The sequence below is a fragment of the Salmo salar genome, chromosome ssa20 (assembly GCF_905237065.1).
Source record: "Salmo salar chromosome ssa20, Ssal_v3.1, whole genome shotgun sequence".
NCBI classification, from domain to species: Eukaryota; Metazoa; Chordata; class Actinopteri; order Salmoniformes; family Salmonidae; genus Salmo; species Salmo salar.
In genome coordinates this window covers 63,478,325-63,493,875 of record NC_059461.1, presented here as the reverse complement: position 1 = coordinate 63,493,875, position 15,551 = coordinate 63,478,325, and the positions used below count along the sequence as shown (strand labels likewise).

General features: G+C 41.2%; 1 protein-coding gene across 2 annotated transcripts in view; it reads right to left on the bottom strand.

Moving 5' to 3' along the window:
• Window positions 1–6,014: 6,014 nt before the first annotated feature.
• The window catches only part of caln1 (calneuron 1), a 102,789-nt gene continuing 93,252 nt past the window's right edge, over window positions 6,015–15,551 (bottom strand). Inside the window, exons 5-6 of one of the 2 annotated variants that reach the window (XM_045703761.1) lie at window positions 13,779–13,935; window positions 6,015–6,784 (exon numbers count right to left, since the gene is read on the bottom strand). In XM_045703761.1, coding sequence (XP_045559717.1) covers window positions 6,657–6,784; window positions 13,779–13,935 — 285 coding nt within the window. In that variant the 3' untranslated portion in view covers window positions 6,015–6,656. Of the gene's footprint in view, window positions 6,785–12,866; window positions 13,936–15,551 lie in introns of those variants that run through there. The other variant, XM_014163126.2, reaches the window with a different exon arrangement.

Here is a 15,551-nt window from a genome sequence, read left to right as displayed (position 1 = left end):
TCAGTTTTGCCTTTTAAGGGGGGGGGGCTGATCCTAGTCTAGGGGTCCTAGATGCTTTGTAAATATGGGCCCTGATCTATAACTTACAACCAGGTTTACAGCAAAGCTATTTACTGGCTTATACCTCCATCTTGTTGTGTTCTCCTACGCAACACTAGTCCTATCTGATGGAAGACAATGAGAAAAACAACCTTTACCAAAAAAGAGATGTTTTATTGCATAAATGCTTTCCATTTCCTTTTTTTCCCTTTTTTTATTTTTTTTTTACAGATTTTAATATTTACATAGACAATATTCAGGCTATTCTTAATATTAACTTAAATCTGGACTAAAAAGCACTTTCAATGGAGATTTAACATTGATCTTGCTTTTTAGTCCAGCACAAGGCTTAATCTGTGTCCAGGAAACAACCCCTACATGTTTTAATGTTGTGCATGAAAAGTTTACATGTGTATGTGTATGTACTGTATATGTATGTATTTTATGTACAGTGTCCATACAGTGCCTTCAGAAAGTATTCAGACCCCTTGACTTTTCCCTCATTTTGTTACGTTACAGCCTTATTCTAAAATTGACTAAATAAATACAAATCCTTAGCAATCTAAACACAATACCCCATAATGACAAAGTGAAAACAGGTTTTTAGAAATGTTTGCAAATGTATTAAAAATAAAAACCGAAATATCTTATTTACAAAGGAATTGTCTGTAGAGCTCTGAGACAGGATTGTGTCGAGACACAGATTTGGTGAAGGGTACCAAAAAATGTCTGCAGCATTTAAGGTCCCCAAGAACACTGTGGCCTCCATCATTCTTAAATGGAAGAAGTTTGGAACCACCAAGACTTTTCCTAGAGCTGTCCGCCCGGTCAAACTGAGCAATCAAGGGAGAAGACCTTGGTCAGGGAGGTGAACAAGAACCTGATGGTCACTCTGACAGAGCTCTAGAGCTCCCCTGTGGAGATAGGAGAACCTTCCAGAAGAACAACCATCTTTGCAGCCCTCCACCAATCAGGCCTTTATGGTAGAGTGGCCAGACGGAAGCCACTCCTCCGTAAAAGACAAATGACATCCCGCTTGGAGTTTGCCAAAAGGCACCTAAAGGACTCAGACCATGAGAAACAAGATTCTCTGGTCTGATGAAACCAAGATTGAACTCTTTGGCCTGAATGCCAAGCATTATATCTGGAGGAAACCTGGCACCATCCCTACGGTGAAGCATGGTGGTGGCAGCATCATGCTGTGGGGATGTCTTTCAGTGGCAGGGACTGGGAGCCTAATCAGGATCATGGCAAAGATTAACTGAGCAAAGAACAAAGAGATCCTTAATGAAAACCTTCTCCAGAGCACTCAGGACCTCAGACTGGGGCGAAGGTTCACCTTCCAACAGGACAACGACCCTAAGCACACAGCCAAGACAAAGCAGGAGTGGCTTCGGGACAAGAATATGAATGTCCTTGAGTGGCCCAGCCAGAGCCCGGACTTGAACTCGATCAAACATCTCTGGAGAGACCTGAAAATAGCTGTGCAGCAACGCTCCCCATCCAACCTGACAGAGCTTGAGAGGAAATGCAGAAAAGAATGGGACAAACTCACCAAATACAGGTGTGCCAAGCTTGTAGCGTCATACCCAAGAAGAATCGAGGCTGTAATTGCTTCCAAAGGTGCTTCAACAAAATACTGAGTAAAGGGTCTGAATACTTATGTAAATGTGATATTGTTTTTTTATTTTTAATAAATTAGCAAAAATGTAAAAAAAACAGTTTTTTCTTTGTCATTATGGGGTATTGTGTGTAGATAGATGACAGAAAAAAAAGATTTGATCAATTTTAGAATAAGGCTGTAACGTAACAAAATGTGGAAAAAGTCAAGGGGTCTGAATACTTTCCGAAGGCAATTCAACCACCATGCTACTGAAGTGAGACTGTGTTAGTTTTCCAGCCTAATTCACCATCACTTTTTATTATTAAGAAATACATTGATTCTGTGAGGGCAGGTACAGCTCCATCACCTGTAACTGTTTAATATACCCAGGCTAGAGCCTTTAATGTGGGCTACTATGTATTTATTTCTTCATAAACATAAGGCTCTGACGATACCCTGGTATTACAGTGTATCGTGGGGTTAGGGCAGGGCTGTGTCCCAAATGACTCACTATTCCCTCTATAGTGCAATACTTTGACCAGAGCCCCATGGGCCCTGGTCAATAGTAGTGCACTACATATGTATTAGGGTACCATTAATGAAGCAGACAAGGGTGACGGCTCAAAACAGCAAAATAAGGAACAAGCTCCAGTTTGACAGAATACATTATACAATGAATGAGGAGAGAATTTGCCACCTATTAGGCTTAAATTGGTGGTCTCAACAATATTAAATCCAGTGTGGCCTGTGCTTTTACTTTGACATCATAAAACAAATATGAAAACTTCACAGAGAAGCCATCCATCCAAGCATGATGTTAAAATGAACGAGGACATTCATTGATCATACTTAAAAGCAAACCCCTTCAATGTGATTAGAAAGGAGATTTTCTGCCATGGGAAAGACATACATAATTGCAATAAATAGACTGCTATGTACAGTTGAAGTCAGAAGTTTACATACACCTTAACCAAATACATTTAAACTCAATTTTTCACAATTCCTGACATTTAATCCTAGTAAAAATTCCCTGTCTTAGGTCAGTTAGGATCAACACTTTATTTTAAGAATGTGAAATGTCAGAATAATAGTTGAGAGAATTATTTCAGCTTTTATTTCTTTCATCACATTCCCAGTGGGTCAGAAGTTCACATACACTCAATTAGTATTTGGAAGCATTGCCTTTAAATTGTTTAACATGGGTCAAACGTTTCGGTTAGCCTTCCACAAGCTTCCCAAAATAAGTTGGGTGAATTTTGGCCCATTTCTTCTGACAGAGCTGGTTTAACTGAGTCAGTTTTGTAGGCCTCCTTGCTCGCACACGCTTTTTCAGTTCTGCCCACAAATTTTCTATAGGATTGAGGTCAGGGCTTTGTGACGGCCACTCCAATACCTTGACTTTGTTGTCCTTAAGCCATTTTGCCACAACTTTGGAAGTATGCTTGGGGTCATTGTCCATTTGAAAGACCCATTTGCAACCAAGCTTTAACTTCCTGACTGATGTCTTGAGATGTTGCTTCAATATATCCACATCATTTTCCTTCCTCATGACGCCATCTATTTTGTGAAGTGCACCGGTCCCTCCTGCAGCAAAGCACCCCCACAACATGATGCTGCCACCCTCGTGCTTCACGGTTGGGATGGTGTTCTTCAGCTTGCAAGCCTCCCCCTTTTTCCTCCAAACATAAGTATGGTCATTATGGCCAAACAGTTCTATTTTTGTTTCATTAGACCAGAGGACATTTCTCCAAAAAGTACGATCTTTGTCCCCATGTGCAGTTGCAAACCGTAGTCTGGCTTTTTTGGCGGTTTTGGAGCAGTGGCTTCTTCCTTGCTGAGCGGCCTTTCAGGTTATGTCAATATAGGACTCGTTTTACTGTGGATATAGATACTGTTGTACCTGTTTCCTCCAGCATCTTCACAAGGTCCTTTGCTGTTGTTCTGGGATTGATTTTAACTTTTTGCACCAAAGTATGCTCATCTGTATGAGACAGAACACGTCTCCTTCCTCAGTGGTATGAAGGCTGTGCGGTCCCATGGTGTTTATACTTGCGTACTGTTGTTTGTACAGATGAACGTGGTACCTTCCGGAGTTTGGAAATTGCTCCCAAGGATGAACCAGACTTGTGGAGGGCTACAATTGTTTTCTGAGGTCTGGCTGATTTATTTTGATTTTCCCATGATGTCAAGCAAAGAGGCACTGAGTTTGAAGGTAGACATTGAAATACATCCACAGGTACACCTCCAATTGACTCAAATTATGTCAATTAGCCTATCAGAAACTTCTAAAGCCATGACATCATTTTCTGGAATTTTCCAAGCTGTTTAAAGGCACAGTCAACTTAGTGTTTGTAAACTTCTGACCCACTGGAATTGTGATACAGTGAATTAGAAGTGAAATAATCTGTCTGTAAACAATTGTTGGAAAAATTACTTGTCATGCACAAAGTAGATGTCCTAACCGACTTGCCAAAACTATAGTTTGTTAACAAGAAATTTGTGGAGTGGTTGAAATACGAGTTTTAATGACTCCAACCTAAGTGTATGTGAACTTCTGACTTCAACTGTATGTTCCACAAACAGTGCAGTTAATCGAACCAACAATTATTTTGGTAGAACATTCATCTTTTCATAAAACTTTCTATACAGATAAGATAGATAAGAATCATAATATTATACTTCAACATTTCATGTTCTGATAATTATACATCTGAATACAAGGGATGAATAATTCAGCTGACATTTCCGCATACCTTTCGTGTAATAAATGACAGCACTACAGTATGCAGAGCGACACCATGTTGGCGGAGCACTAGCTCTGGTCCATGGCGTTAGTGCGGCCTGCTAACTCTAGGCTCAGGGTATATTAGGCTCTATATTTCCCTCACTAACTTTAAACATCAGCTATCTGAGCAGCTAACCCATCGCTGCAGCTGTACATAGCCCATCTGTAAATAGCCCATCCAATCTACCTACCTCATCCCCATATTGTTTTAATTTACTTTTCTGCTCTTTTGCACACCAGTATTTCTACTTGCACATCATCATCTGCACATCTATCACTCCAGTGTTAATTTTCTAAATTGTAATTACTTCACTACTATGGCCTATTTATTGCCTTGTATATAGACTTTCTTTTTTTCTATTGTGTTATTGACTGTACGCTTGTTTATTCCATGTGCAACTCTGTGTTGTTGTTTGTGTCGCACTGCTTTGCTTTATCTTGGCCAGGTCGCAGTTGTAAATGAGAACTTGTTCTCAACTGGCCTACCTGGTTAAATAAAGGTGAAATTATCATTATTTTTTTAAAGGGTTTGCAGGCTGCACTGACACCCTGGACCAGAGCTAGGAGAGCACATAAATTCTTACAAAAAATATCAGAATCCTGGAGCCAACCTCTAGATGGGGCTCTTGCACCAGTCTGTGATTCTACTCTCCTTTCTGCTCATGGGGAAAGATGGCAATTATTATAGAGTGCAAAAGGGTGGGTGAAGGAACCCACAAATGATGGACTGTTCCTACCAAAAATACACTTTTGTAACAGAAAACAACAACAGTTTAGTGTTCTTCATTCAGTACATCTCTATTGAGTTCTATGGCTTTGGCCAGAGAGCTGTGTCTCTGTCTGTCTACCTGCCTGTGTATTGTGACGTGGAAGGCATTAGCATCTGGTTTCACAGTGCCCTTTCCTTCCCTCCACCTCTAAATCTGCTAGAGCAGACTGTACCAACAATCATGCACAAAGAACACCATCAACCAATACACTTAGACAACAACAACATGGGTTACATACATATTTACATATCGACGTTGGACTTGATCGCATGCAGTACTGTAGCTATTACAAGCAGTGCTCAGCAAAACTGAAGGTGGTTTCAATATTACCATGAGAGTCAATACAATACAGGAGTTCAGACCTACCTACCTCAAGAGGAATTAGATCATAGGTACATTACAGCCCAGACTTTTCACAGCTATGGTCTTCCAAACACTGTTCTGTTTAGCACTGGAGAACCTTCCACAGAGAAAGTAAGAGTGAGTTATTTTTCAATTTTACATATTGGGAAAATATTGTCCACAAGAATACCAACTGATTTCACTCCTGAACTCCGGATGAAAGCTTCTAGAACAGCTTAAACACCAGCCCTACAGCAGACGACACCATCATGCCTGTCGCATCCAAAGCCTTACTGTATGCTCCAATGATGAGCTGGCTTCCACCTCCCCTCTGGAAACTAGAATAACAGGCCAATTATTTCAGTGTGTGTGTGTGTGTGTGTGTGTGTGTGTGTGTGTGTGTGTGTGTGTGTGTGTGTGTGTGTGTGTGTGTGTGTGTGTGTGTGTGTGTGTGTGTGTGTGTGTGTGTGTGTGTGTGTGTGTGTGTGTGTGTGTGTGTGTGTGTTAGTGCATACATAAGTACGTGTGTGCGTAGCCAGATTGCAGCAGTGCATCCCGTGGCTCATCAAGCTGCAACGCAGGAGGCATAACTCCAATCTCTCTCACACAGATACAATTGAGGATATGTCTCAATCCACAAGGATGCTGCCTTATACAGATACACTGAGGGCCTGTCTCAATCCACCATGAATTTTGCCTTCTGAGGCAAGCAGTTAAAATTGCCTTCTGAAGTACCATCATATGAAGACTCGGGTAGGGAAGGGAAGAGAAGAAGAGTACTGAACTCCTGTACTTGTGTTTTTATTGCATTAGGGAACAGAGACAGCAGAGTAAGCGAAAGTCAGCCCTTGAATGTCCCTGCCAGAGTAAAGGGGTTATGAGGGGTCTCGCTGGACTCCTCATGCTGGCTTCTCAGTGTCGTTGGATGTCGGACTGTCATTCACTCAGAGAAATCTGGTGGTTTATCAGTCAGTGTTTTTTGTTTGTATGTCACCATCAGTGAGGCATTTTTGAAGTCGTTTTTTTCTTCTAAAGAAACAGGAAATGACCTCACCCACTGTCATCATGCACATGCAGGTTTTTTTACCCCGCTCACAGTGGGCGTGGCCGGGTGTGGCTACTCCAGGCCGTTCCGCAGCATTTGATTGGCTGCGATGAGCATGACACTGATGATGAAGGCCATGGCGAAAGCGCAGATCAGACTCTTCCTCACGCACGTCTGCCGGTTCTTATTTTTAGAATGGACTAATAGAAGAGAGAAAGGGGAAAAAGGAGAAAGAGAGATAAAGCCAGAAAGAGAAAGATGCATAGAGGTTTATTACCAAATTCATTTACAGCTGGCACATCACATTACACATCATATGTTTGCCATTTGCCATTCTCTGTTGTAAGAAAGGGAAAAAGAGAAAGCCTAATACCAAGTCATTTTCAGCAGTGTGGTGAGAAATTACTATTGAACAAACTGCACCAGGCTCTCTTCTGAATCATATAGTTTAGGTGTCAGAAAGTGAGTAAGTGAATGAGGGAGGAATGGAAGAAAGAAAGAAAGGAAAGGAGTAAGTGGCAGGGAGAGTGACTCTGGCAGAGAGAAAGCAGAGCACCTAAATCCTTTAGGTGAGGCTCTGCTCTCTGTCAGATGATGTGTTTGTGTTTGTGGCTGCAGCACAGTGGGACCCGAGATGAAAATGGAACTGACACAAATATACAGTACAACTGGACAAATATGCATGCACACACACATGCGGGCACGCAAACATTCACACGCACACGCACACAAACACAAAGACACACACAGACACACACACATCTTGAAAGTCGTAGATACTTGCACCGTTTACCCGCGAAAAAAGATGCCGCCGAAGAACATGGCTGGCGTTTTACATTCTCCCAACAAATTGTGCTATTTTCTTAGTTTTTTGCGTTTTGTATAACTTATTTTTTACAATTATTTTGTACATAATGTTTCTGCTACCGTCTCTTATGACCGAAATAACTTCTTGACATCAGAACAGCGATTAATCACCGCGGACTGGAATAAACTTTTTCCTTTAACGAGTCCGATGAGAAGGTTATCATGCTTTCACTGGAACAGTGAAGAAAAGACGCAGGAAAAGGGGCCACAGATCGAGCTGCCTTCTGAGAATCCGTAGGCGAGCAATCTCCCACTGCCATCCGTTCTTCTTGCTAATGTGCAATCAATGGAAAATAAAATTGATGACCTACAATTAAGATTACCCTACCAACGGGACATTAAAAACTGTAATATCTTATGTTTCATCGAGACGTGGCTGAACAACGATACGGATAATATAGAGCTTGCGGGATTTTCAATGCACCGGCAGAACAGAGAAGCTACGTCTGGTAAGACGAGGTGTGGGGGTGTGTGTCTATTTGTCAATAACAGCTGGTGCGCGATATCTAATATTAAAGAAGTCTTGAAGTATTGCTCGCCTGAGGTAGAGTACCTTATGATAAGCTGTAGAACATACTATCTACCAAGAGAGTTCTCATCTATATTATTCGTAGCCGTCTATTTACCACCACAGAATGAATCTGGCACTAAGACTGCTCTTAACCAACTCTATAAGGCCATAAGCAAAGAAGAAAATGCTCACCCAAAGGCAGCGCTCCTAGTGGCCGGGGACTTTAATGCAGGGAAACATAAATCAGTTTTACCAAATTTGTACCAGCATGTCACATGTGCAACCAGAGGAAAAAAAATCCTAGACCACCTTTACTCCACACACAGAGATGCATACAAAGCTCTCCCCCGCCCTCCATTTGGCAAATATGACCATAATTCTATCCTCCTGATTCCTGCTTACAAGCAAAAACTAAGCAGGAAGTACCAGGGACTCGCTCAATACGGAAGTGGTCAGATGACGCGGATGCAACACTATAGAACTGTTTTGCTAGCACAGACTGGAATATCTTCCGGGATTCATCCAATGGCATTGAGGAGTACACCACCTCAGTCATCGGCTTCATCAATAAGTGCATCGACAACGTCCCCCCCACAGTGAGCGTACGTACATATCCAGACCAGAAACGATGGATTACAGGCAACATGCGCATCGAGCTAAAGGCTAGAGTTGCCGCTTTCAAGGAGCGGGAGAGTAATCCGGACGCTTATAAGAAATCCCGCTATGCCCTCAGATGAACCATCAAACAAGCAAATAGTCAATACAGGATTAACTTCACTAGGGTAGGGGGCAGCATTTGGAATTTTGGATGAAAAGCAAGCCCAAATTAAACTGCCTGCTACTCAGGCCCAGAAGCTAGGATATGCATATAATTGGTAGATTTGGATAGAAAACACTCTAAAGTTTCCAAAACTGTTAAAATGTCTGTGAGTATAACAGAACTGACATGGCAGGCAAAAACCTGAGGAAAATCCATCCAGGAAGTACTATTATTTTGAAAGGCTGTTTTTCCATTGAAAGCCTATCCACCATACAAAGACTTAGGACCCAGTTCACAATCTCTATGGCTTCTTCTACATGTGGCCAGTCTTTAGGCATTGTTTCAGGCTTTTACTCTGAAAAATGAGGGAGATACAGCACTTTCAATGAGTGGACAGTGGAAATTTCCAGACATGAGTCCAGCGCGTGATCGGGAGCGCACCTTTCTTGTTTCTCCTTTTCTATTGACGAAGCTTTTGTCCGGTTGAAATATTATTGATTATTTATGACAAAAACAACCTGAAGATTGATTTTAAACATCTTTTGACATGTTTCTACGAACTTTTATTGTACTTTTTTGACTTTTCATCTGGATGTTGAAAGCGCGCTTTGTGCCTTTGGATTACTGAACTAAACGCACCAACAAAACTGAGTTTTTTTGGACATAAAGAGGGACATTATCGAACAAAACAAACATTTATTGTGTAACATGGAGTCCTGGGAGTGCCACCAGATGAAGATCATCAAAGGTAACTGATTAATTTAATCTTTATTTCTGACTTTTGTGAGTCCTCTCCTTGGCTGGAAAATGTCTGTATGGTGTTTTGTGGCTAGGCGCTGTCCTAACATAATCGCATGGTGTGCTTTCGCCGTAAAGCCCTTTTGAAATCTGACACAGCGGCTGGATTAACAAGACGTTTATCTTTAATCCTCTGTATAACACTTGTATCTTTCATCAATGTTTATGATGAGTATTTCTGTAATTTGATTTGGCTCTCTGCAATTTCACCAGATGTTATTTGAGACAATGCATTACTAAACATAACGCGCCAATTTAAACTGAGGTTTTTGGACATAAAAAGGGACTTTATTGAACAAGACGAACATTTATTGTGTAACATGGAGTCCTGGGAGTGCCACCAGATGAAGATCATCAAAGGTTAGTGATTCATTTAATCGCTATTTCTGATTTTTGTGAGTCCTCTCCTTGGCTGGAAAATCTCTGTAGGGTTTCTTGTGGCTAGGCGCTCTCCTAATATAATCGCATGGTGTGCTTTCACCGTAAAGCCTTTTTGAAATCGGACACTGTGGTTGGATTAACAAGAAGTTTATCTTTAAAATGGTGTATAATACTTGTATGTTTGAGGAATTTTAATTATGGGATTTCTGTTGTTTGAATTTGGCGCTCTGCAATTTCACTGGCTGTTGTCGAGGTGGGACGCTAGCTGATACCAGAGAGGTTAAGATTGAATCCTACTACACCGGCTCTGATGCTTGTCGGATGTGACAGGGCTTGAAACTATTACGGACTACAAAGGGAAATACAGACGCAAGCTGCCCAGTGACGCGAGCCTACCAGATGAGCTAAATGCTTTTAATGCTCGCTTTGAGGCAAGCAACACTGAAGCATGCACGACAGCACCAGCTGTTTTGGATGACTGTGTGATAACGCTCTCGGTAAGCGATGAGAACAAAACCTTGACATTGACATTTTCAACCTCTCCCTGACCGAGTCTGTAATACCTACATGTTTCAAGCAGACCACCATTGTCCCTGTGCCTAAATGATTACAGCCCCATAGCACTCACGTCGGTAGCCATGAAGTGCTTTGAAAGTGTGGTGCCAGGACAACAACCTCTCCCTCAATGTGAGGAAGACAAAGGAGCTGATCATGGAGTACAGGAAAAGGCAGGCTGAACAGGCCCCCATTAACATTGACGGGGCTGTAGTGGAGTGGGTCGAGAGTTTCAAGTTCCTTGGTGTCCACATCACCAACGAACTATCATGGTCCAAACATACCAAGACAGTTGTGAAGAGGGCACAACAAAACCTTTTCCCCCTCAGGAGACTGACAAGATTTGGCATGCGTCCCCAGATCCTCAAAAGGTTCTACAGCTGCATTGAGAGCATCCTGACCGGTTGCATCACCTCCTAGTATGGCAACTGCTCGGCATCTGACAGTAAGGCGCTACAGAGGGTAGTGCGTACGGCCCAGTACATCACTGGGTCCAAGCTTCCGAACATCCAAACTTCCGAACATCCATATAATAGGCGGTGTCAGAGAAAAGCCCATAAAATTGTCAGAGACTCCAGTCACCCAAGTTATGGACTGTTTTCTCTGCTGCAGCATGGCAGGCGGTGCCGGCGCACCAGGTCTGGGACCGAGGGGCTCCTTGACAGCTTCTGACGCAAAGCCATAAGACTGCTGAATAATTAATGAAATCGCCACTAGACTATTTACATTGACCCCCCTCCCTTTTGTATACTGCTGCTGCTCGGTGTTTATTATCTATGCATAGTCACTTCACCCCTACCTACATGTACAAGTTGCCTCGGCTGGCCTGTTTCCCCGCACACTGACTCGGTACCGGTACCCCCGGTGTATAGCCTCGTTATTGTTATTCTTATTGTGTTACCTTTTATTATAATGTTTTACTTTAGTCTATTTGGTAAATATTTTCTTAACTCTTCTTGAACTGCACTGTTGGTTAAGGGCTTATAAGTAAGCACTTCACGGTAAGGTCTACACTTGTTGTATTCCGTGTATGTGACAAATACAGTTTGATTTGATTTGAACTTCAGGCCATGATATCATTATCCGGTTCAGTCTACCTCCGGCATGAAATGGTAAGTCAGCAAATCTCCCTCCCCTGCCCAATCAGTGACCTGGAAACAGCGGAGCTGGTTTACGGGGCCGTGGTAACTGTGGTAATTAGATGGCCTGGGCCAATGACCTGCAGGTACAAAGTCCTGTGTAGGCTGCCCCCGCCTCCCTTTACATCTCACTCTCTCACTCTCACAAGCTATTTACAACTCTGTTGTCAGAAAGCACTGAACAAATCACTTTACTTACACAAAAGTCAACTTTAACAGTTTTTTTTGTTAAAATTAGTAATCAAAATGAGCTATAGATCTGTCATATCTGTATCATGAAGCATTTTACGATAACACAATCAATTGTGCCCTACAGTGACATCAAGTATTTATTTCTATAGGTCAGAACACATTCAAGTGTTCGTCAATAGCGGGTACTGTTCATTTAGACCCTGGAGCCTGATATTCTCTTCCCCTACGTGATTTAGCCCATAGTGGTGCTAACTGTAACTCCCAGTCACAAACCCAGTTGAAACATCCCGTTCGCACAGAGGACACATTGTAATCTCTCAGTCTCACCTTCCGGTTTTAATACTCTGATAAAGCACCTTACAATCCATGTCCAGCCCTGATGTCTGTTGCCACTCTTACTGCAGTAAATCTACCATGACAGGCCATTTCGGCTCAGCTGCATCACACAGCCTTTCCAGTTTCACAAGGAGCAGTGTGTCTCAGACTGCAACAGAGAGAGATTAATAAGGGAATGACCTCTGAGTGTCTATTTTGGCTCTAACCTGAAAGGCTACAGAACCAACAGCTTACTGGGGAAGGAGGTTCTAGTTGTACTCAAAGGATCTCAGGGGAAATGCTACATTTTATGTTTTTAACTATTCACCTGAAAACTGGTCTCCTGCTCCTGACATTCAATTGTTGTATCATCTTCACTACAGACATAATAGGGTCATTCCAATAATTCAGTGCCTTTTGAGAAGTGTAACTTGGTCCAAAAATTATTTTGATTCCACCTAATTTTAACATTCTGTCAAAAACAGCATATGTTCAACTTCATAAAAAACATGTTTTCCCATCTCAAGTGGATACATTTCAAATAGACTTTAGGAAGTGCCTATTGAATTCCAAATAAAGTAACAGGGTTGACCGTAACAGGTTGATGATTTCATCTTAAATCAGCCATAAATCCCTTTGTGAATGAGGGAATGGAAGCTTATTGTGTGCAACAGTGAGTGGTAATTGAATGCAAGCTGCACCAAAACAATTAAATTGCTAAAACATTTCTAGCCTGTCTATCTATGGGTAACAGGGTTGACGTGTTATACTCAACCCACTCAGTTATCCACCACAAAACCAGAAAAAGGCCAAAAAGAGTAGAACCAGCTCACCTGCTTTGACACTATGATTTGACTATTAGATGTTCAATGTTTCTTTTGAAAAAACATTTTAAAAGGAATAGTTTCAACATATTAAAACGAGTGTGATTCACTTAACAGGGTTGATCTTAAAATAAAGGACAGACGTAAATGAATCACTAATCACATTAAATAAATAAAAAGTATTTAAAAATGCCTATGTCAAAGCAACAAAAAATAACTAGGTTTTTACAATGATGGTGAAACTTGGAGACATTTTTGGATTAAGTGGTTTGAAATCTTTCTAGAAGTGACACAGGGCTGATGGAGGCACATGTCAAAATTGTGCATTTTGGCACTTTAGTAAGCCTTTATTCATATAAGAAAATAGGATTTATTAAATTCTCCATGTGGTCTATATTAAAGGGCACTTCCAGTAATATAGCAGGCTTTTAAAATTCTATATTGGTGCAACATTTGTACTTAAAATATCAAAGGGACACAAAAGGCATTATTTTCGTGGAATGACCCGATAACAAACAAAAAATAAAGATTCATATCAACCTAAACACCCTTCCCTGCTGCTATGGTATTCATAACTCCCTGATGACACCTTTTTTCATCATAGCCCAGGTGACCAAATGACTTCCTACACCATGAACACCTTCAATCAATAAATCAGCAGGTGGAGTCTGACGGTTATGGATCCTGATAGGTGGAGTCAGATCCATCCTGAAGGGTGGACGGGCGTGCAGCGCTCTCTGCCCCACCGATGACAGCTAGCAGACTCTCTCTCTCCCACACATCCACCATCCATCTCTCTCTTACATCCACCCTCCATGTCTCTCCACAGGCTACAGAATCTACTCAACTCACTTCCTTCAAAGTCTGCCTGACAGTGTCCCGAGTTCTCGTTGAGGCTCTCCTCCTCGTTGATGATGATGTTCTCGATGTCCTTCATGGTCAGGTGGTCTCTGAAGGCGTGGAACAGGATGTGTTTCAGCTCCTCAAGGGTGATACGCTGCATGTCAAACTGCAGGGGGAGGAAAAGGAAGTAAAAGAGTAGTGAGGGAAAAGTTTTGAAGAGAGGGAAAGCAAACAACCCACTTTAATTTGCTACATTGACACAGGGGGAATAGAATTTAGGTTCCCAAATCAATTGTACATTTCTTATTACTATTTTTCGTTTTTACAAAAGGTGAATTTTCTGTTGTTGTAAAATAGTCATGATTACTCTACTTAGGTACCTTTTGTCTGATGGATACACATCATGCAACTATTTCTGTAACATACTTCAATACAGGAAATCCAGACTATGTCACGTCCTGACCGGTAATAGGGGTTATTTGTTATTGTAGTTTGGTCAGGACGTGGCAGAGGGTATTTGTTTTATGTGGTTCGGGGTGGTTGTGTGTTTAGTGGTGTGTTTGATTTATTATTCTGGGTTTTGGGCACTGGTCTAAGTTAATGTATTTCTAGTTCTTTGTATTTCTATGTTTAGTTATTTGGAGATTGGACTCTCAATTGGAGGCAGGTGTTTTCTAGTTGCCTCTGATTGAGGGTCCTATATATAGGTTTGTGTTTGTGGGAGATTGTGCTGTGTATAGCTCTGTGCCTTACCGGCCTGTTATTAGTCGTTGTGTTTTTGTTGTGTACATGTTTATTTTGGTCTACCTTTGTCCGTTAAATTAAAAAAATTTGAGTGCACATTTCCCCGCTGCGTCTTGGTCCACTTTAACCTACGACAACCGTGACAGACTAGGGACGCTAAAATAAATGTGCTCAAAAGAAAAAAACTCAAATTGAATCTATTTCAAAGTCTGATTGAAGGCCCAAGCAATAAGACAGCACTAGTAGAATACGACACTTGCATTTTTAGCTCCATGTGTTTTCTAGTTCATTCCTCTGTACATTCACTCTAATGAAAGTAGCTACTGCAAGTGACTAGAGTTATAGCCTTAAAGTGATTGATCTCACCTTAGGTGTTGATGAATGGCTGATGCTTTTCAACCATTATCCAAAGCAATCCAATATAACAAGAAATAACACCCAGAGCCACATGCCAAAAGCTTGGAAGATTCCCAAAGTCCTTGGCAATGTTTTGGAGGAGTTTAAAAGTTTGCTTTGCAGGTATTTCTCCAGTTTTTGCCTCCTTACACTGGCTATCTGTGGTATTAAGAATTCATTTCAAACTTATCTTGATCCCCTACAATTAATCTGATGGTTCCAATTCAACAATATGCAAAGATCTATCAAACATGATTGAAAATGTATTTGTAGTGAAAGCCAACAGTGCACAAAGAGACATTGATGCTGCTGACACAAAAGTGAAAGACTAGAATAATTTATCCTTCTTTTAATGAATTTTTATTTAACCTTTATTTATCCAGGTAATCTCATTGAGATATCTATTACAACCAAGACAGCAGCAGGGGAGAACAAAGTTTCAGACAAATCTCCGACATAACAACTTACAGACATAGCCACACCATGAACAAATTATAGACGTAGACACACACACATATCAAATTACATACATAGACATACAAACATCATAGATAAAAATCAATCATATGTACCTGTAATATCCTTGTTAGAACCAAGTATTGAGTTTATTTGTTAATTGGTATTAGATTTAAGAGGTGATTG